The sequence below is a fragment of the Mytilus trossulus genome, chromosome 1 (assembly GCF_036588685.1).
Source record: "Mytilus trossulus isolate FHL-02 chromosome 1, PNRI_Mtr1.1.1.hap1, whole genome shotgun sequence".
Taxonomy (NCBI): domain Eukaryota; kingdom Metazoa; phylum Mollusca; class Bivalvia; order Mytilida; family Mytilidae; genus Mytilus; species Mytilus trossulus.
In genome coordinates this window covers 9,488,713-9,512,404 of record NC_086373.1, presented here as the reverse complement: position 1 = coordinate 9,512,404, position 23,692 = coordinate 9,488,713, and the positions used below count along the sequence as shown (strand labels likewise).

The 23,692-nt window shown below is 30.5% G+C and overlaps 1 protein-coding gene across 3 annotated transcripts in view; it reads right to left on the bottom strand.

Moving 5' to 3' along the window:
- Window positions 1-23,692, bottom strand: part of LOC134714608 (protein O-linked-mannose beta-1,2-N-acetylglucosaminyltransferase 1-like) — a 65,999-nt gene that overhangs the window by 2,972 nt on the left and 39,335 nt on the right. For all 3 annotated transcript variants that reach the window (XM_063576014.1, XM_063575997.1, XM_063576006.1), the window contains 8 exons: window positions 22,338-22,414; window positions 21,844-21,937; window positions 20,562-20,611; window positions 19,671-19,797; window positions 19,157-19,289; window positions 17,556-17,717; window positions 12,298-12,459; window positions 9,976-10,107 (listed from right to left, as the gene is read on the bottom strand). In XM_063576014.1, the coding sequence (XP_063432084.1) occupies window positions 9,976-10,107; window positions 12,298-12,459; window positions 17,556-17,717; window positions 19,157-19,289; window positions 19,671-19,797; window positions 20,562-20,611; window positions 21,844-21,937; window positions 22,338-22,414 (937 nt within the window). The remainder of the gene's footprint in view (window positions 1-9,975; window positions 10,108-12,297; window positions 12,460-17,555; window positions 17,718-19,156; window positions 19,290-19,670; window positions 19,798-20,561; window positions 20,612-21,843; window positions 21,938-22,337; window positions 22,415-23,692) is intronic.

The window sequence follows — 23,692 nt, the reverse complement described above, 5'->3', positions numbered from 1 at the left end:
AACAATCATAACTGAGTTCTTACAGTATTCATCTCAATGACCATATTAAAAGTTTCTACCCAGTCCATACTCATTAAAGCATACAATGTCATTTGTAGTATGCTGCAGACCATATTAAAAGTTTCTACCCAGTCCATACTCATTAAAGTATACAATGTCATTTGTAGTATGCTGCAGATCATATTAAAAGTTTCTACCCAGTCCATACTCATTAAAGCATACAATGTCATTTGTAGTATGCTGCAGACCATATTAAAAGTTTCTACCCAGTCCATACTCATTAAAGTATACAATGTCATTTGTAGTATGCTGCAGACCATATTAAAAGTTTCTACCCAGTCCATACTCATTAATTTATATAATGTCATCTGTAGTATGGTGCAGACCATATTAAAAGTTTCTACCCAGTCCATACTCATTAAAATATATAATGTCATTTGTAGTATGCTGCAGACCATATTAAAAGTTTCTACCCAGTCCATACTCATTAATATATATAATGTTATTTGTAGTATGCTGCAGATCATATTAAAAGTTTCTACCCAGTCCATACTCATTAAAGTATACAATGTCATTTGCAGTATGCTGCAGACCATATTAAAAGTTTCTACCCAGTCCATACTCATTAATATATATAATGTCATTTGTAGTATGCTGCAGATCATATTAAAAGTTTCTACCCAGTCCATACTCATTAAAGTATACAATGTCATTTGTAGTATGCTGCAGACCATATTAAAAGTTTCTACCCAGTCCATACTCATTAATATATATAATGTCATTTGTAGTATGCTGCAGACCATATTAAAAGTTTCAACCCAGTCCATACTCATTAAAATATACAATGTCATTTGTAGTATGCTGCAGACCATATTAAAAGTTTCTACCCAGTCCATACTCATTAATTTATATAATGTCATTTGTAGTATGGTGCAGACCATATTAAAAGTTTCTACCCAGTCCATACTCATTAAAATATATAATGTCATTTGTAGTATGTTGCAGACCATATTAAAAGTTTCTACCCAGCCCATACTCATTAAAATATATAATGTCATTTGTAGTATGCTGCAGATCATATTGAAGTTTCTATCCAGTCCATACTCATCAAAATATACAATGTCATTTGTAGTATGCTGCACACAGTGGCGGATTTACCGGGGGGCACAAGGGGCACGTGCCCCCCCCCCCCCCCCCCCCCCAGTTCAGGTCACCAAAAAAAAATTTCTAACATAATTTTATTATACTACTGAAACTTCTTATTTAGTGCAGAAATTGTCACAGCTTGATAAGGCTTCTTAAACTGGCCGTTAATTAATACCAGCGTCCCCATGCGTGATTTATGACAACTTATTGGCGGGTGTGTGAATATCGACACCCATGTGTAATGTCTCTGTGCAAAAGCTTTTATGTAAATACATTTGTACATGTTGATTGGAATAGTACAAATTTGAATTGGTTTATAATTAAATACAATACCGATTAAGATCGATTATTAGGTGAAACTTCTGATCTGTGTTTTGGAGAATAGGTACAAATAATAGTTATAATTATGTTTAATGTCGATAATGCTTGTTTCAATTACCATGTACATGTATGAGGCTATGCAAAAGGTCACCATCTATAAGGATATGAAGGTGTTTTACAGATATTAGAACAATGTGCAAAAAAATAAGTATGGAAGCGAGGCAAAAAAAAATAATAGAAATAGAGGTGATGAAATATAAAGAAAACATTGACATTGTTTATGTATGTGCCTGTCCCAAGTCAGAAGCCTGTAATTCAGTTGTTGTCGTTTTTTTATGTGTTACATATTTGTTTTTTTTCTTTAATTTTTTTACATAAATAAGGCCGTAAGTTTTCTCCTTTGAATTGCTTTACATTGTCTTATCGGGGCCTTGTTATTATAGCTGACTATGCAGTATGGGCTTTGCTCATTATTGAAAGCTGTACGGTGACCTACAGTTGTTAATGTCTGTGTCATTTTGATCTTTTGTGGATAGTTGACTCATTGGCAATCATACCACATCTTCTTTTTTACATTGATTCAGTGTTGCATGGTTTTTAAACGTCCAGTAACAAATATTTGATGCATGTTTAGGTCATATAATAAAGATCAATTGAAAGGAATATAAAGTGAAAAATAAAAAAATTATAAACACACGGAGAAATAAAGAAACGATGATCTGACCCCCCCCCCCCCCAAAAAAAAACCCACCAAAATAACAAAACAGCCAAACAAAAAAAAAACAAACAAACAAACAAAACACCCACTCACCAACACTCGCATATATATTTCTAAAAAAAATATTTATGGTGCCCCCCCAGATATCGAGGTCCTGGATCCGCCCCTGGCAGATCATATTAAAAGTTTCTACCCAGTCCATACTTATTAAAATATACAATGTCATTTGTAGTATGCTGCAGATCATATTAAAAGTTTCTACCCAGTCCATACTCATTAAAATATACAATGTCATTTGTAGTATGCTGCAGATCATATTAAAAGTTTCTACCCAGTCCATACTTATTAAAATATACAATGTCATTTGTAGTATGCTGCAGACCATATTAAAAGTTTCTACCCAGTCCATACTCATTAAAATATATAATGTCATTTGTAGTATGCTGCAGACCATATTAAAAGTTTCTACCCAGTCCATACTCATTAAAGTATACAATGTTATTTGTAGTATGCTGCAGATCATATTAAAAGTTTCTACCCAGTCCCTACTCATTAAAATATACAATGTCATTTGTAGTATGCTGCAGACCATATTAAAAGTTTATACCCAGTCCATACTCATTAAAATATACAATGTCATTTGTAGTATGCTGCAGATCATATTGAAAGTTTCTACCCAGTACATACTCATTAAAATATACAATGTCATTTGTAGTATGCTGCAGACCATATTAAAAGTTTCTACCCAGTCCATACTCATCAAAATATACAATGTCATATGAAGTATGCTGCAGATCATATTAAAATTTCTAGTAAGAGGCTAGCTAGCATGTTAATATTAGGGCCATCTTCCTCATTTAATTAGTAAGAGGCTAGCATGTTAATATTTAGGCCATCTTCCCCATTTAATTAGTAAAAAGCTAGCAATTTTAATATTTAGGCCATCTTCCCCATTTAATTAGTAAGAAGCTAGCAATTTTAATATTTAGGCCATCTTTCCCATTTAATTAGTAAGAGGCTAGCATGTTAATATTTAGGCCATCTTCCCCATTTAATTAGTAAAAAGCTAGCAATTTTAATATTTAGGCCATCTTCCCCATTTATTTAGTAAGAGGCTAGCATGTTAACATTTAGGCCATCTTCCCCATTTAATTAGTAAGAGGCTAGCATGTTAATATTTAGGCCATCTTCCCCATTTAATTAGTAAGAGGCTAGCATGTTAATATATAGGCCATTTTACCACTTTAATTAGTAATAGGCCAGCATGTTAATATTCAGGCGAACTTCCCCATTTGATCACTAAGAAGGTGAAATATTGATATCTGAAGCTTAATTGTTTATGATACTACTAAGCTAGATAGCAATAATTTTGAATCTCAAAAGAATTGTCATATGATACGGAATAGATGTGAAAAAGTATGTTTTTCCTTATAAGACGAAGCAAATCTTATTTATTATTCCATAGTCTGTCATAAATATATCCACATGATAATTCAAGCAATAAATTTTCTCTTGACATAGTTATTAAATTTCCTTGAAAACAGATATATATATATATATAGTTTATAGGAGTATTTCTACAGCAGTAAAACTGTAGTTATTAAACTGATATCAGGTTCAATTTATAGCCTTATCTCTTCGTGAAAACCCTAGTTGAATGAAATATTATTTTGCTTGTATGATTGTTGGGATATTGCAAATATGAATAATAGGTATATGATTGCCAATGAACCAACTTTCCACCAGAGTTCAAAAGCTGTTGGCAACGGTCACCATAAAGTCTTGGTACAGTATTTTCCCCAAGCTGAGGCAAAGAGATTGATGCATACATAGCTAAATGTTCATAGGTTATCAATTTTCATTGAACATTGTGGACGAACAGAATGAAAATGCTTAGAAATACTTGTAAATGTTGCCATATTTTTCATGAACTTAAAAGTTGTATATGAATGTGATATAATTTCACAAAAATCATTAGGAATCAAAGAATATCTAAACAGGGCATTAAAAACGTTGTAACAATCCTTCATTAAATGAAGCAATCAAGCTTTTAACTTTCTTAATGTGATTTTTATCCTTTCTTCAGGGCAAGGTATTTTCAGCATTATATTATATATATAGTATTACATTATATATATTGTTTTATTATTGTTAAGGCCTTTCAGGTCTTGGAATCATATTACATAAGACACATTACAGCGACACAATGATTCTAAACTATAAATTAAAACACTGTCACCTTTTGATTGCATTCAATACAAGAACAAAGTGCCATCGTATTACTTTATAATAATCAGATGCTCTTTTCCCATTTGTCAAATAGAGTTTACTTTGCTACAGGGTAAATCTGGTTTTCCATTAGAGTAATTACTTATAAAATGCCGTAATAAAATGAGAAATGTACCCTCAAACTACATATCGTGGTAATAATTATACAAATCATGTCAAAATCAAACAATATATCATTTAATTTCTATTGATCTAGAAATTATCATTCCCAGACGTGTACTTCATTTATAACATCTACACACAGTTAAATCGTGTGTCGTGCATTTACATGCTTTCATACTTCATTGGTGCTTGGGGAAATCATTAGGATGCGATCACTGTGTCACATGTTGAATATAAATGGCTGGGAGCATGTTACAATGTGTAATACCACTGCCTGACCATTGATTTCCCCCAATTAGTCTTCGTTTTTAAAATAAGTTATTTTTAAAAAAAATTGCAGAATTTATCTTTGTTTCAAATAAAGAAATACCTGCATGGGTAAAGTTTTATCCTGTCCAGTACTATAGACAAAATTTCACATAAAGTTTAATTGCATATAAGAAAATAAACATCACTGAATGTTAACCAATCAAATTTTCACCCTTTTTTATCCTGTGTACAATCTTTAGTATTCATGTAACTTCAATTTCCAAAACATTCTATAGAAACCAAAAAATAAAAAAAATAATGGTGCTTAAAAACACAAGATATATCATGTTTAAGTTTATGACTATGAAACATTTTTACTGCAATGAAATGTAGGATTAATTTCCTACAACTGTCAATTTCAATGGATTATTTTTTTACAACCCTTTTTGGAATGCAACCAGATGTGAAATACTCTGAATTTAAGTATAACACCTTCATCCAGAAAAAATATCGAAACAATATTAATATTTGCTGCCCATGCCAGTCTTTTATTTATAATATAATTTTAGATCCTTAATCTTTTAAAATTTATAATAATAGTTTCAGAAACTTTGCCCATTATCCCCCAATTCTCCTGGCATATTTCACTGGATAAATATTTACTTACAGCCTTATAAATATGGTTCTACACCTGTAATTTTAAGAAGATTTTTACAGTAAAATGATTTCTAAACAAAACATATGAAGAATCAAGAGAACTCCTATTTTCTGACAAGTTTGTAAATGCTTACATCTCCTAAACAAGTGCATGGAGATATATTTGTTTCTGCCTTCATATTACTTGCAATGGGTTTTTTAATATATCATAGCCGAATGAGTACTAGGTAGTGTTTAGTCTAACCTGTGAATGACCTTAAGGTATTATTGGAGTCTTTTGTGCAATTTACCATTAAGAATTTTCATTAAATGAACAAATTAATATGTGATCATATAGTTACTCATACATTTACAAACATAGAATATTATTGCTAGCTTTGTTTGACATATTTTACAAGCGGGTTTAGTCTGAAATAGTATAATTCATATAGAAATTTACAAGATATTTTGTCTATTTTATGATATAGTAAGAAAAAACTCAATGTTAACCAATTTTCCATTTCCCATTATAAAAAGATTTTACAAACAGGATCGTCTTATATTCTTATTCATGCTATTTCAGATTTCTACTTTTTCGTTTTCCTTCTTTTCACAGAAAGATACTTTTTCAGTATATAATACAAACAAAATGTGTCCTATCTTACAACATGTAGCTTGAAAACAAGCTTGGTGAACTAATTTTTTTATTTCATTTTTGTGAACATATCACAATTTATACTACATTTTTGCAAAGCATAAAATAAGTCTATAATTTTTCCTTTATACTCAAACTTCCTTAAATAAATTAATAGATAAAAAGCTATTTGTTGGCAGGACTATGATAAAATAGCTAACTAAATTGATCAAGGTTGAGAAAAAATGTCATAAATAAATTAAATCAAATTAAACCAAATACAACTTTTCAATATATGTGTATAAAAATAAGAAGCTAATTTTAATTATTTTAATTCAACAGTGTCTATTAAGATAAATAATCAATAAACTGTAACATAAGTCACTGGGCCAGAGATGATAAAACTCATAAGAGCCCCAAATAAAGACCAAACAGCACATAAATTCACAATGGAATTAGCACATTAGTCTTTTTTTGGTCTTGTTCTGTGACAATTTAAATATGTAAGATTAGATACTTTTAGCACATTAGTTTATTTTTAGTGTTGGTCTGGGAAAATTAGAATATTTTTTTATGTTTAAATTGTAAGATTATATACTTTTATATAGCATTGGCATTTCTATGTATAAAATGCTTTTCATATAGAAAATGCTTTTCCTTTAGAAAAATTCTTTTCATATAGAAAATGCTAACTAAAAGGCTGTATACTGTGGATTCATTAATATTCGTTCAATACCAATTTTCCTGGGAACAGGGGAACCACGAATTTAAATGTACAACAAATTACAATGTTCTTAAAGGAATGTATGCAGACTTTGACAAAACCACAAAATTAGATATCCATGAATATGCAAGTTTTCCTCAAGGCTCAAACCACAAAAATAAGGAATCTACAGTATCTTTCTATCCATCCTTAAGGTGGTACTCAACATTTTAACTAAAAGATTAATTTGGCTTGTTTAATTTTCTTAAAATTTTTACATTTTATTAACTTTGACCCTTTGATAAATATATAAAAATTTCAAAACATTTGAACCAACCGTTTTATTAGTCCAGTCAAACTAAGATTTAACCTCAAACTAATTGCAACAGAAAATGTTTCAGTTCTAATCTATAGCATTATGCCCTTTATATACACAGAAAAAAGTCTCATAAAATCTAACTTGAGGAAAACTCAAAATCAGCACTTTTAATTTTCTATGAAAATTAACATTGGAAGGGGAGATAACTCTTACAAAAATGAGTCTTTTTTGGTCAGTTTTTGGTTGTTTTTCTTGAAATTTATGTACAGTATGATACTTTCATGGGGTTATAAGTTTGTATTTGACTGAAATATATAATCTTCTGCTAATGAAATGTAGAAAACCAAAATGGTATGGGTAATTTCATTTTTTTCATGCATTTTTCATTAAAGAATTTGCAAATTTGAAGCTTTGTAACCATTTTGAAAAAATAATGTGAAAATTTGGTAATGTTTATATCTGTATATTATATTATTTCAGCAACTTACTTATCTAAAGAAACTTTAAACCACAAAAAGAAGAATACATGCTTAATTATTTTTATCAAATTTGAGATTCTTTACCTTGACATGTTGAAAAATTCAATAAATGGTCAACTAATGAATTACGAAATCTAGATTATAGCTTGATGAAATATATGAAAACACCTTAAGAGTTGTTTATTATACTGTAAAGACCACTAAAAAATCTAGAATCAATACATTCTGATGAATAGAAGCAGTAAAGATATAACTTTATATCAATTTTGTTTGATATTTCTGCCTTTTTTGCAAGAGTTATCTCCCTTTTCAATACAAATCTCCATAGGAATTTTAAATGGTGATTTTATGGGACTTTTTTCTGTGTATATTTGGGGTATAATGCTATAGATTAAAACTTAAAAATCTTCTGTTGCAATTACTTTAAGTTAGGGTCAAATGTATGCTAGATTGACTGGACTATATCAGGAAAATTACACTGGTTATATAGCAGTTTGACAAACACTTATTTTGATCATTGAGAAGCTTAATATTCCCTTAACAACACAATGAATCAAAATGTTTAGCTAATTTTACAGAGTTATCTCCCTGTAGTGTTAGGTACCACCTTAATCTATTCTGATGCAACTTTGTTGACAATGTCATTCTATAATTTGCTGTATGGTGTCAGAGGAGTAAAATTTCAATATTTATTTCAGATGTGAAATAGTTTTTTTTTGACTTAGTAGTCATAGTACTTGTAACAAACTGCAAAAAATAAACCGGTAATAATTTGAAATATCATTACAGGTATCCTTCTGTTAAATTGAATGGTGCTTAATTTCTAATCAATTTAATTTGTTCTACTACAGTTCCGAAAGGCAGTCTATATAAAGTGGATATACACTCAATTGTATTGAATAATTATTTCAATCTTTTATTTTGTGCTCAGTAATAAAGTAATAGAATATGAAGCTAATCAACTACACATAGGACAGTTCATATGTCCCCACATTTGTTAACTTGTCAGCAGAGAATTTATAACTTGTCTGCAGAGAATTCTATCTTCATGCTGATTGATTGACAGTGGATGACATTTGATGTCAATATTTGAATCAGCATCAATTTAATGATTTTTAGAAGTCCTTTATTAAGTTGAACAGACAAAGGAAGCATAAGAAAGTGGCTTCCAGTTTATGATGAATATTAAATGACTTTGTCTGAAATTATTAACACAGGTCAAATTTTAAATCCTGATTATTGAATAAATTTTTTAAAACTGTTTACCGAGTTTGACTGACTGCTGTTTCCATGTTATTGTCAACTTTGTATTCATACATATGCATTTTATCAATGATGATGTTTGATATATAATTAAAATTCAGTAATGCAGATAATGGTAACACTGTTTCTGAGAATTAATTATTGTTCAAGTTTTATTTCTATTTAAAGACGAGAAATGAACATTTGTCAAAATAAATTTTATCTACATATTAGCAGCTAGGTTTAATGGATACAGGTTTCAATTTTCATTAATGTTATAAGTTAAAAAATGTCCATTCCCCTTCAGTGAGTGATTAAACCAGAAATTTACTACCCTACAGCTTTGGTTAATTCATCATTGATGATGTGGTGACCTCCTACCATGAGCACAGAGCCTTTTCAGTCCCAAACTAATTTTTCTTTGCATAAATGTAATCTGTTTTAAAAGGTCAATGTTTATAACAAATGTTTTTTTTAAAAACCGGTGGCACAATGATAAATAAAAATGTCAGAAATTGCATCTGAATACCAAGTTTGATCAGCCTAAATTCTAAGGTACAACAGTAACTCCCCAGACATGGTGCGGGATGGACAGATTGACAGACAGACTGTCAGATGAACAATATTTGATATGTTTAAAAATATTCTTATATTCTGTGGTTATATAACAATATGGAGATAAACACAGTTTTTAAGTTGCTGTATTGTACTGTGACTAAGCATACAAAATAAGCCATTGCACAGTTTTATTCTAACTAGAATGGACCATTTGTCAACTTTGACACTAGTGATGCCTTATCAACGATTGGAAATAGATTTTACTTCTTTTCCACACATTTACACACACTTGCTTAATAAACAAAGAGAACTTAATCTGTACTCAAGATCTAGTTTAGGAAATAAAATTGAATTGCTGACAACAAAATTGAAGAAAAAAAAATAATAATTGACTGGAGACGACTTAGAATTCAGTTTCCTCCAGCCTCAAGTAATTTTACTACAAGTTTTATCTGATCTAAATAAGGCTGTCATTCAAGCCAAGAATGGTCAGCCCAGACCAACCAGTAAAATATCTAGTTAAAACAATAACCATTGATGTTGAAAACAGTATTTAAAGATTATTATAAACTTTCTAACCTTATGACTCCTCTAAACTGGTTCCTTGGAGGAAGATCTGGTACCCAGAATAATCCAAAGCACCGACTTATCTTCTGTAACACACCATAATCATTCTTATCTTTCTGATGGTAAAATATTACAAAGTTGGGTCTGAAAATAGACAGTACAATATATGTAAAGTTACTATTATGTCACAAACATGGGTTCAAATCCCACTAAGATAAGAACAAAGCACATTATAGAGGGGGGATAGGAGGGGTCCTGATCCCGAAATCCTGGGCTTGAAAAAACGAAATCCTGAAATCCTGGGCTTAAAAACACAAAATCCTGAGGGCCGAAATTCGCAAACAAAAAAAATCCAAGATCCTGAAAGGGTCAATCCCGAAATCCCGAGCTTAAAACACCCGATCCAGGCGTCCCAATAAAGGTCCTATCCCCCCTCATTATATTTACCAATCTAACATTGTAGGGATAAATTTGACCCAGGTCACATACAGAGAGATTTATTTTTAATAAAAAGAAGAGGATGTCCAAATACCTTGAGTTTGCCAACATAACTAGTTTTTTACTGAATGGCATGTTGAAAGTCTGGATAATACTTAACACAACATATGTGACAGGAATTTTATTTTCAATAATTCTGTAAATTACTTAATTTTGATAAACTACTGATTTGCACTGTAAATTCTGAACTAGAATTACAAGATCAGTCTCATGGTTGTGCGTACAAAGTTTTGTCAATTAAAGTGCTACAGTTCATTTTTTACTTTATCATTAACAATTCTATTATTTCATTTGATCTAACAGAAATTATTATAAACTACTGATTTATATCTTTTAAAAAGCAAATAATTAAGAAAATACAAAATGTATTATGTGAAGCATGAATCGTTTTCTGGAGCATGTGATTAAAAACTAAAAACAAATGAGTTAAAATTAATTTTATATATATGTTTTTTAATTTTCAATGATTATGAACTAAAATTTAGCTCATTTGAGTTCTTTTTCATGCCATTATCATTTTATTAATCAGTATTTTAAACACTAAATCATCTGATTTCAATTATGATGAATATATATATGTATATATGAAATATCTAGATAATAGTCATTATTCTATGATCTTTCTGACGTGGGCGTTTGACTGTTATGAAAAATGATGCTAAACATAATAAATAATGAAATATCTCTAAAAAAAAAAAGTGTAAAAAAAACCCCAATAAACAGTTTTGATACCTTTCATCAGATGTAAAATAATTCTTATGGTTTTTGAAATATTTATTGATGCATCACGAAATTTCTTTTCTCAGTTTTGAAATTTTGGTTTTGTTACCTTTACTTTTTTAGGTGCATATTAAAGTTAAAGTTCAAAGGCCATATTGTCGTTGAAAAGTGTGTGATCCCTAATGACACATCATGTCAGTCAGTACCTCACCATTGTTCAATTAAAAACCTTAAAGTAGGTCATCATCTTTAGGCATGAGGAAAAAATCCATCATTCTTTTAAAAGTATATCATCCTTAATATAATACCAAGTCTATATATAGACTGTATAACTCATCATATGATGCATACATAGTGCTGTGATGTCTTTCTACATTGAAAGGGATATACATTTGACTTTTGTAGAGCACCAGTTTAGTAAATATAAATGGATACCAGTAGTAACAAAGTTGTCTCATTGGAAATCATGTGACATCTACTTTTTTTCATATTGTAATAGTCAGCTGTTCTTCATTTTTGAAAACAGAGACATTTATTTGTCTATTTTATACATCCATATATTCCTTTTTAAGCATTGAGAGGAATACACTTGTGGCTTGGCTAAAATGGCTTTCACTTTTGTAGAGCAGCACTTAAGTAAATATAAATGGATAGTTATATCATTTGAAATTATACCACATCTCCTTATTTTCATATCATAATAGTTACATGTAGCTGGTTTTCATTTTTGAAAACCAAGACACATAAAGGGGTCAGTCAACAACTATTGGAGCCAGTCAGACATTTTTACTTTATTTCTGCTGAAAATGCTAAATGCAGATTTCCTACAGATCATATATAACCTTTTATGATAACTTAATGAGATTTCACATTAAATGACATGATAATGAAATGAACTCCTGAGAAATCAGATCTCTTTCTTTACTGTACTACATTATACATAGCACTGCATTTGAATCTCTTGGTAAAAAACTGTTTACAAATCTTTTCTTGTCTTATCATCAGCATCCTAGTTATCACTTTTTATTTTTATTGAGAGGAAGAGGTGGATATTATATGGACCGGTGAATGTTGCATGAAATAATCACTAATATTGTAAACCATTTTTATTCTTACTTTGACTCAGCCACTATGGGTACTTTAAGCACTGGGTCTTGTATACAGTTCTGTAAATGTTCAAGTGTAAATTCTTCACTGTTCTCAATAAAACTTTGTATTAAGGCATCATATTTTTCTGAGCTCAAAGCATCCATGTTTTTTAATGTCATATCTCCTTCACTGTAAAAGAAAAAAAAATGGTTTTTTTATTACTTTCCATTTATTTTAATAAGGAATCTATGTATAGAATTCTTTTATTCTTAAAAATTAAAAGCAAATTAATTTTCTTGGGGTTAAAATGTTGTGGTTTTTTCTCTATATACCATTTCATTGAGATTTAATTCTGTGGTTTCCTGTAATTGTGAAGTGATATTATATGTAGGTTAATTTGTGTGTGGGTTTTAATTTCGTGGATATATTCTCCCCACGAAGTATAAAACGAAATTAAAAATCCTCCAAGAAAATGTCTGCTTTTACAGAATATATCAAGGCTCAGCCTTTCATTAGATAAATGGTATCTAACTTCAGGATGTAGCATACAAACACCTGAGTTACAGGACAATATGCAAATATATAAGCATGTGCAATTTTCAAGACTAAACTTAGCAGTTTTAAAATATGTTTGTGAAATGAAATTTTACAAGGTGCTACTTGATGACAATGATGTCTTTTTTATGCATTTGAAATAAAATGTCAACTGACAGTAAAATTCTGAAATACTAGAACAAAATGAATTACAAAATTAAGATGTCTTGTAACAGAAATTTAATATCATTAAGAATCTACTGTGTTTTTAGTCATTCTTAAAACGTGTGTGTGTATAGCTGTATGCTAGGAATAATATGAGTAAAATCTATTAATTAAACACTATTTTGCATAAAGAGAAAAGGCAACTGAACCAATGATAGAAATAAAACATTAATTCTATTTGACAAATTCATTTAGCAAGAAAATATGTTAATCTGACAGGTGCTCCTAACCAGAGACCAATTAAAATAAATTTCTTTCTAAATTTCTGTTGAAAGCCCTGGGGACCAATATGTTGGAAGCAATATTGTTGTCAATTTGATAGGAACAAGATAATATTGATCTAATATAACTGATTATTAGGATGGAGATGAGTTATAAGTGAAGATTCACACTTTTCGATATAATATTAATCCTTATAATCTCCAAGGAAATATCTCTATTTAACATGCAAACAGTTTTTTATGTTATTCTGAAATTTTATTTCTTTTCTATTGTAGTTTCAATTTATTAAACATGTGAAAAAGGCATAATATTTGTTTTCATTGACAAAAGAAGTAATAATCTCTTGTAATATCAATATTAATTGATTTCTTAATCTTCATCATGAAATGCTTGTTTTTTTTATATTTATAACAAATTAAAAAATATTGGTTTTTTTTCATTATCAATATTTTTTTATTATTGATATTATTGCCACTAATATTGACTAAAGATAATTATAATTCCAAGTAATTCTTTTCTTTAAAAAACAATTAAAAAAAACTACTGATTTGTTTTCAATAATTGTCACTGGTAAATATATCATGAATATTCATGAATATGAAAATGGTATCAATTATCTAATTATAGTGCATATTGGTGTTTTTTAATTTACAGAATATAGCAGTAAAATAGTAAGCAAGTATTTTAGTTGCTGCTGTGAAGTTCAGTATAATGACATTGACTTATCTTACCGATTATTAACATTAATGCATCTGCACACTTCACAACCAGAGAAAACAGTTATTTCCCAAACACAAATAACTAGTATAAGGGTGAAGGTCAATGTAAGAGTGACACGATTTTGATGTTTGACACTTCCCATCAAATGCTTTTGCATACAAACTAGATACCATTGAGATGGGAGCCATCTCTGTGGGCCCCGCTGTCAATAACGTGGGGTAAATAAGTTGTATGGATAATCTGATATGAAGCATTATTTGAAGTTATTACATAGTCTTATGTGTGATTTTATTCTAAGATTTTAAGTTAAAACTGATAAATATTCTCAACTTACTTTCATAGTATAATAGTGATATGACTGCATGATGTGAACTCATTGTTGACTACTCTAAGGTGACTTCTGGATATATGGATTGATGTTTGAACAATATGTTTTAAGGTGCTGCCCAATTGATATTTGTCACATATTTTTAGAATCATGCCTTCAATATATAATGACCCACCAAGTATAAAGTATGAAATATTAACCGTTCTCGAGAGGTAGAGCGGACACAATTTGTTAAGAACAACGAACAGATGGACAGACCAACAGACAGACCTTTGAACTAGGATGCATACATTATGACACATTCTCTGGTGTTGGTTAATATATATGTTAAGTTGAAAATGTTTGTCAGGTATAAAGTATGAAATAATAACAGCTGTCCTCTCAAAATATAGTGTGAATCAAATTTGTTAGCGATGGACAGACCAACAGACAGACAGACCTTTGACCTAGGAAGTTGTACATACATCATGACACACTCTCTGGTGTTGGTTAAAATGGATGTCAAGTATAATATTTGAAATCATAATGGTTCTCAAGATATAGAGCATAAACGATCTTCACCACAGGACACAGGGTTGTCAACTGAAACCAAAGTTTTTGACCTTGACCTTTGACCTAGGAGGTTGTACATACATGATGACACACCCTCTGGTGTTGGTTAATAAACATGTGAAGTATTAAGTATAAAATCATAAAGGTTATCTAGATATGGAGCGGACAGGATCTTCACCACAGGACACGGGGTTGTCAACTGAAACCAAAGTTTTTGACCTTGACCTTTGACCTAGGAAGTTGTACATACATCATGACACACCCTCTGGTGGTGGTTAATAAACATGTAAAGTAGAAAGTATGAAATCATAATGGTTCTCTAGATATGGAGCGGACACAAATTGTTACGGACGGACGGACGGACAGACTGATCACTATAGGGCGACCCGCCTTTGGCGGGGCCCTTATTACCAGTAGTCCAGTACGTGTAGCTAAGCGATATGATACAAAAGTTATACACCATACACAAATCAGACAATGTTGTACTATCATTGAAGTCAAGGTCAGTATGATGCTTCTGCATACAAAGGTTTCTTAAATCTTAGTGCTATGGTAATAAGTTATGCAGAGAACACAAATCAGAAAGTTCAATAGTACCAAAGTTATAAACCAGACACTGGTACAAACAGACAGTCACAGATGTACAGTTTTTGAGTATCATAGGAATCAAAGGTTTAGGTCAAGGTCAGAGTAACTTGACTTCGATATATGAATCCCATCCCATGATGCATCAGTATACTGAGTTTGGTCTACCTAAGTTAAATAGGTCAAAGGTTATAAGCCAAACACCAAGTGGCGCAAACGGTCACACAGACAGATGGACACAGGGGATGTAAATGACCTTGACAATCCAGGTTCAATTCTTAAAGACCCCTTAAAATCATCTGTTCATTAGGTTTAAATAACAAAGACCAAAAAATTAACCCAACATCTTGTCTCCTTTTCCAACTCTACTGATCAAAGGGGAGATAATAAATAGTCAACAAAAATAAGTGGTTGTACAATGTAATATGCTTTATATTGAAATTTGTGCAAAACTATAACTGAATTACATAAGCTTCAGCAGGAATTAGAGAGGCGTCATACTTTATCATGAGTCAAAATCAAATTTATCTAAATACAAAAGGGAATACATTTCTAAAATATATTGTCTGATTATCATATAAATACTCATCAAGAAAATTAAATTAAAAATGAACAGACAAAATAATTTTTCTAGGTAAAAAAGTTACTGAATTTCCCATCAGTTTTGTAATAAGTATACTTTAGAGGAAAGATTTTAAAATTAATTCTCCATTTAATTTTGTTATTTCCTTATTCAATTCTGTGGTTCTGTCTCTAGAGAAATCTCACTTCTTTTCTTAAGTAGTGTGAGTCCAAGTAAAATAAGCTAAAAGTTTATAATAACTTGCACATTAGTAATTCTGGGTTTCTGGAACAATTTTACAAAGACTTCCTTAAGTTTATATTAACTTAGACATTAGTGAATCTCGGTTTCCGGAACAATTCTACAAAGTTTATATTAACTTACACGTAAGTGAGTCTGGGTTTCTGGAACAGTTCTACAAAGACTTTCAGTTTATATTAACTTACACATTAGTGAATCTGGGTTTCTGGAACAGTTCTACAAAGACCTCAGTTTATATTAACTTACACATTAGTGAACCTGGGTTTCTGGAACAATTCTACAAAGTTTATATTAACTTACACGTTAGTGAGTCTGGGTTTCTGGAACAGTTCTACAAAGACTTTCAGTTTATATTAACTTACACATTAGTGAATCTGGGTTTCTGGAACAATTCTACAAAGTTTATATTAACTTACACGTAAGTGAGTCTGGGTTTCTGGAACAGTTCTACAAAGACTTTCAGTTTATATTAACTTACACATTAGTGAATCTCGGTTTCCGGAACAATTCTACAAAGTTTAACGTGAAGGTACCCAAATTGCACCTATTTTGACAGTTTTTTCACCTACGTTTTTTTAAGATTCAGAAAAAAATGTCCATACTGTGTTTATTTTGTAGCCCTATCCTTCTTTATTGTATAGTTGTACACCAATTTAATTTTTAATTCATATTGAGTCATACAAAAATGGGTTTGAATCAACCTTCAAACTATCCATGATTCTGTAATGAGGAGTACCCAAATTGCATCCATGCTTAAATTCACATCGTTAAAAGTCTAATAACCGAGCTTTTGTTTATTTTTTTCAAATATTTTGAACAATTGGATATCATTCCATGCTTACTCTTCATATTTTACGAAATGGATACTCGTAATATATTGTATTTGCTAATTTTAGAAAGATGACGATTTGATGACATCGCATGATAACGTTTTCGAACATTTTGCTTTTTCAGTAAACAGTCCATCTGTTGATAAATACTGTGAACGTTTTGTGTATATCTAAATATGTTTACCTATGTTGAAAGACGTGCATAGTATTAAATAATAAAAATACAAATTGTTTAGTCTCTAGGAAATCTTGTAAGATTATCGTTGCTATTTTTTCTAAATAGGTGCAATTTGGGTACTCGGTGCAATCTGGGTACCCTTACATTATATTAACTTACACGTAAGTGAGTCTGGGTTTCTGGAACAGTTCCACAAACTTACACAATAGTGAGTCTGGGTTTCTGAAACAGTTCCACAAACTTACACATTAGTGAGTCTGGGTTTCTGGAATAGTTCTACAAACTTACACATTAGTGAGCCTGGGTTTCTGGAACAGTTCCACAAGGTGTTTGTCTTCATCTTTGGCACTTTGATATGGTTGATGAAACACTCTTGATACATCTGGAACTATAACATCTCCCGTTATCTCATTCCCTGCTTCATCAGTTAGAACCCAATGATCCCAAACTCTGAAAAGGTATTCAATATATACACATGATAATTGTTGTAAAGTTCTTTTATTTTCTGATTTTGATAATAGTATTTAATCTCATACTTATTAATTATTATTCCTGGAATACCAATTTCGTGGATTTCCTTAGTACAGGTGAACCAGAAATTGAATATTCAGATGTGATTTTTTTTAAAGGTTTGTATAAAGACTTTTTAAAACAATGTAATATGTTATTCACAAAGCATATTTTCCCCAATCCACAAACACCTGTACCCAAGTAAATAAACTGATCCACAGTATGATAAATACATCAATCAAATTGCAAAGAAAAGAATTATTAGATCAAAAATATGGTAGGTTGTACTTATCATTTAAAAGGAAAAAAAGAAAATTTACAACTATATCCCTGCTCTTAAATTGTTGTTGAATATAAAATTATATCATGAAAATTCCATTCACTGGTAGTAGCATGATATCCTAAAAGATATCACGTGTTTCAGCCAACAAGAAGCAGAAGATTAAAGGATCAGAAATGTATCATACAGTGTGGTATAGCCAAATGAAGCTTATTGTAATTTATATGTGTTTCTCGTATCTTGTTTTTTTTATATAGATTACACTGTTGGTTTTCTCCTTTGAATAGTTTTACACATGTAATTTTGGGGCCCTTAATAGCTTGTTGTTTGGTGTGAGCCAAGGCTTCATGTTGAAGGCTGTACATTGACCTATAATGGTTTACTTTTATAAATTGTTATTAGGATGGAGAGTTGTCTCATTGGCACTAATACCACATCTTCCTATATCTATTAAAGCTAGATTTTGTAGATGCTGAGATTATGTGTAAGCAGTGTAAGGATAAACTGAGATAAACATGTATATCCTCCTCCTTATTTGGATCTGGAGTATAATAAACTTATTACTCATTAGCCATTAATGATTCTTTTATAATCATTTATTCTTAATAAACCAGAACTTAAAATTTTGAATGATTTTTTGAAATCTAACTTTGAAAATTTAGATGATATGTAATATAATATACCCTTTGTACGTCCTATCCTCGAACTGTTATAAAAATAATTGTCAGATGGCTTTACATGCTTAAACATGTGAAAAATATAACCTTTTTATAACATAATCCTTAGTTAATGATCTACATACTTAATACATAGATCAAATTCATAAAAGGATTAAATATATTTAACCTTTGCTATTTTCAGTTAAGTGGAGGAAAAAAATATTAATAGTTTGAAAGCTATACTCAGTTTACTGGGAAATATCATATCTGAAACAAAACAGTTTTTTTTATGAAAATATAGATGATGCACCAACCTTTACATTTTTATATAATCTATGTATAAATTTCTGTATAAAAGAATATTTCTGTAAAAAATATCATATATTTTTTAAAGCATAAACCAAATCACTTGTTAAAACACAAATCTTTAAGCTAATTACCTTTTATGACAACATTTGGAGAGTTTTCCTAACATATATTTCTCTACAACATTTCGACGTAACATGAAAGCTAATCCTGGAAATTCCTCGACTCTGTAGACCACTTCTCTATCCCCAGATGTTACATCATAACCTAGCAACAAAAAATAATAATTACAGAGAAAAAGTAAAAGTAGAAGTTTGAATGATATTAAGAAATTAAAATAAGCACGATAAATATTCAACAAACTTGAAATAATTCGACTAAATTTCAGAAATTAGACATTTCCCATAAAATCTATTTATTTTTGTGCATTAAACAATTTTAGGCATATTCTAAAAATGTATTACAAATTAAAAATATTAGGGAAATCTCAGTGAAAGAGAAGCTCAGTAAAAAATGAAAACAATTGTAAACTTTGTACTAAACAGTACCATTGTAATTCCACCCAGAGACAGCTAGTATGGTAGGATCACTGTCTAATACACTAAGGCACTGCTTTATGACCCCCCCCCCCCCAAAGATATACTGTACCATTGTAATTCCACCCAGAGACTGCCAATATGGTAGGATCACTGTCTAATACACTAAGGCACTGCTGCATGAAGGACAAGAAATCTGGAGCCAAGATAAGTTCTTCTTCAATTATAATAATGTGGTCCTGAAATGAAATGTTTTCTTCATTATAACATACTGACAGACATATAGAAAATTCTTTATTTTCTGACAGATGGGGAGAAACTAGAAATCTGATGTTCAGTAGTTGTTGTTTGAAGCTGTGGTTCATAAGTGTTTCACGTTTCTTGTTTTTTATATAGATAAGAGTGTTGAATAGTTTTACACTAGTAATTTGTAATTCTTTAAGCCCTTTATAGCTTGCTGTTTGGTGTGAGCCAATGATACCCCTGCCTGCTAAAAGTATAAAGTTAACAGGAAGTAGTTGAATAATGAATCAGAAAACGCATCAGACGGTATAGCTGACTCATATATATCCTAATACAAATATCAGAAATCCTTGTTATGTAGTTCCTGACAAGATGCGCCAAAAATATTCATGGGACGGATGGACAATCTAATGAAGGTAAAACAGTATATCCCACTTTTATAAAGCAGGGGTATTAAAACATTGCAATAATTTCTTAGTGTACACTACATGTTTATATCATCAGAACCTTTCACACTAACTTCTTCTTTTTCTGTAAAAATGAAGTAAACTTGGTTAAACTAATGAATTACACACACACTGAGAATGTACTTGTGTGAAAAATTGGTCAATACATTAGCTGTTTCAAACTTTTTTTTAAATAATTTTATCCTATGCTTTTATGAATGATTCATGCCTACTTTTACATCAAAGTAATTTATGCCTACCTTTAAATCAAAGTAATTCATGCCTACATTTACATCAAAGTAATTCATGCCTACCTTTACATCAAAGTAATTCCAGCCTGCTTCTATAGCTTTGTTTAATACATCTGAAAGACATCAACATATTACTCATCAAAACTCAAAGAAAACTTTTTAGAACATATTTCTCTATTGTGCAGGTTTCTTATTTTGAGTTTTACTTTTACAACATATGGTTTAGGTGGCATAGGGGAGTTGTTTGCACATGTCAAACTGGTTAAACACCACCAGATTATATACTTGAACAAGTCAAACTGGTTAAACACCACCACATTATATACTTGTACAAGTCAAACTGGTTAAACACCACATTATATATAAGTGTACAAGTCAAACTGGTTAAACACCATCACATTATATACATGTACAAGTCAAACTGGTTAAACACCACCACATTATATATACTTGTACAAGTCAAACTTGTTAAATACCACCACATTATATACTTGTACATGTCAAACTGGTTAAACACCACCACATTATATGCTTGTACATGTCAAACTGATTAAACACCACCACATTATATGCTTGTACATGTCAAACTGGTTAAACACCAACTCATTATATACTTGTACATGTCAAACTGGTTAAACACCACCACATTATATGCTTTACATGTCAAACTGGTTAAACACCACCACATTATATACTTGTACATGTCAAACTGGTTAAACACCACCACATTATATGCTTTACATGTCAAACTGGTTAAACACCACCACATTATATACTTGTACATGTCAAACTGGTTAAACACCACCACATTATATGCTAGTATCCAAATTATGCAAAATGAAATGAAACACCACAGGTGAATTCCTATTTACAATATATACTATTAATTGGCGAAATAGGATGTACATCTTTACTAGAAAAGCGCAAAATCCATATAGAATGCATCAGTAAAAAGTAAAATCACAAAAGTATTAAACTCTGAGAAAAAAATAAACAGACGCATAATAAAATGGCAAAATCAAAAGCTCAAATACATCAAATAATTGGATAAAAATTCATATTCCTGATTTGGTACAGACATTTTCTGGTGTAGAAAATTGTGGATTAAACTGGTTTTATAGCTAGCTAAAATACAGAAAGCAAAAAACATTCATCAGATGGCATTTCTTGATAATGAAGAAGCTTCATCTAGTTACCTTTATTTCAATTAAATTCCTAGAAGGTTTGACAAAGATGTCTAAAACTTTAACTCCAGAGTAAATCAAACGGCAAAAAAACTTTTGTTGCAGGTGAGAACAAAAATCTTAACTGTTAGTATTTAATAACATTTAAATGAAAGACCTACCTTCATAAGTAGTGCTAGCTTTCACACTGATATTGTGGAAACCAAATAATGTTGATAGTTCACCATATTCTGGAAAATTTTCATCGTAGGCAACCTAAATATAACGTAACAGAAATTGAATTTATTAATTCGGTAAAAATGCAGTAAATAATTATTAAGCAAGTATATAAATAAATCATTTGTTTTAAAAATCTGTTTTAAAAGTTCTAGGAATTGGCACACATACAATACCAGAAATTGATAACCAAATCTAATGACAATTTGAGCTGTGTCACATTCTATTATGTCAGGGTATTTTTTAACTGACTACACTTTATGGTTTTTTTTTCATTGCTGGTTGTATGATGATCAGCAGTCAATAACATCCACTTCTTCTAGACTCTGTTAAATAATTGTATCATTTGCACTCATACCACATCACCATGATCAACTTGTTTTATTTTCATTATAAACAAAATTGCATTTTTGCACATCTCAAAATGTTCTGTACATACCAGAACCATATTAGGTTTTATCCCAGGTTGCATCAGTGTGGTTTCCATGGTTCTTACTATTGCATTGTGGTTAACACCTGTATGTTAATAATTAAAACATATTAAACAAGAAATTCTAAAATAATACAAATTGACGGTAGCATGATTTCCCAAGAAATACGAGAAAAACGTAATATCCCGAAAACAAGATTATATATCCCGAGAACAAGATTTTTAATTGTGTTATAGGTGTTTTTATTGTGTTTTTACCAATTTTTCACAATAATTAAGAATACTAATGAGAGATATTACTCGATTTTATTCAATAAAAATGCAATTTCAGGTCAAAAATCCTATTTGTATGTCTTGTATGCAAAATCCTTGTTGAACGCAATACACCTTATCGCTATTTAACCATTCCGGGAAAAACACCCATTTATACAACTTCCTGTTTAGGTCACCGGCCGAAAAATGGAGGTCATAAGTAATGAGCTGTGGGAGAAAAAACTATTTCCCTATGAGCGTAGTCCAGGCGATAAGATATTGACATATTAAGGAATTAGAAAGGGAAAATGAACTTAATAAATAACATTTGATAATCATGGTATATAAATAACCAATTTGAAGACATAAAAGTTTAAATTTATAAAAGTTTACGTTGTCATGGTCGTGACGTGACGTTGTTGATGAAATACAATAAGGAGGCGGGGCTTATAAGTTATAGGTTAGTCGGGGTCATTGACGTATACAGCTAACGTTTATACGTATAGCTTTATCTGTATAGTAAAATAGCTGATTGCAGTATAAAAACTGATTGACGTAAATATCGTTATTGTTATTGTTAAGAATTATGATTCGTCAATTTTTTTTTTACTAAGATAACGATTTTCTAAAGATTGCGTGTACTTTTATTAATTATGAACGCCATAAACCTTAATCATTGTATGTTGTTACACTAATTTAAGCAAAAAAAACACATATAACACCATTAAAAATCTTGTTCTCGGGATATATAATCTTGTTTTCGGGATATTACGTTTTTCTCGTATTTCTCGGGAAATCGTGGTACCCACAAATTGATATGAAACAAGCATTCTGTGAGTATTGCAATGCAATAATTAGTCCCCTACAGACAAAGTGCAAACCTTAATTCTTTTCAACTTAGTTGGTAGGAGACTTATAAACATTTATTAATGATACTGCATTCAACGAAAATATTATCTGTACTTGCAATACATTTATGTACCTTACATTTTCAACTAAGGATATTTCAAGAACAATGTTTGACCAAAACAAGAATGTGTCCATAGAACATGGATGCTCCATCCACACTATCATTTTCAGTGGACCGTGAAAATGGAGTACAATCTCTAATT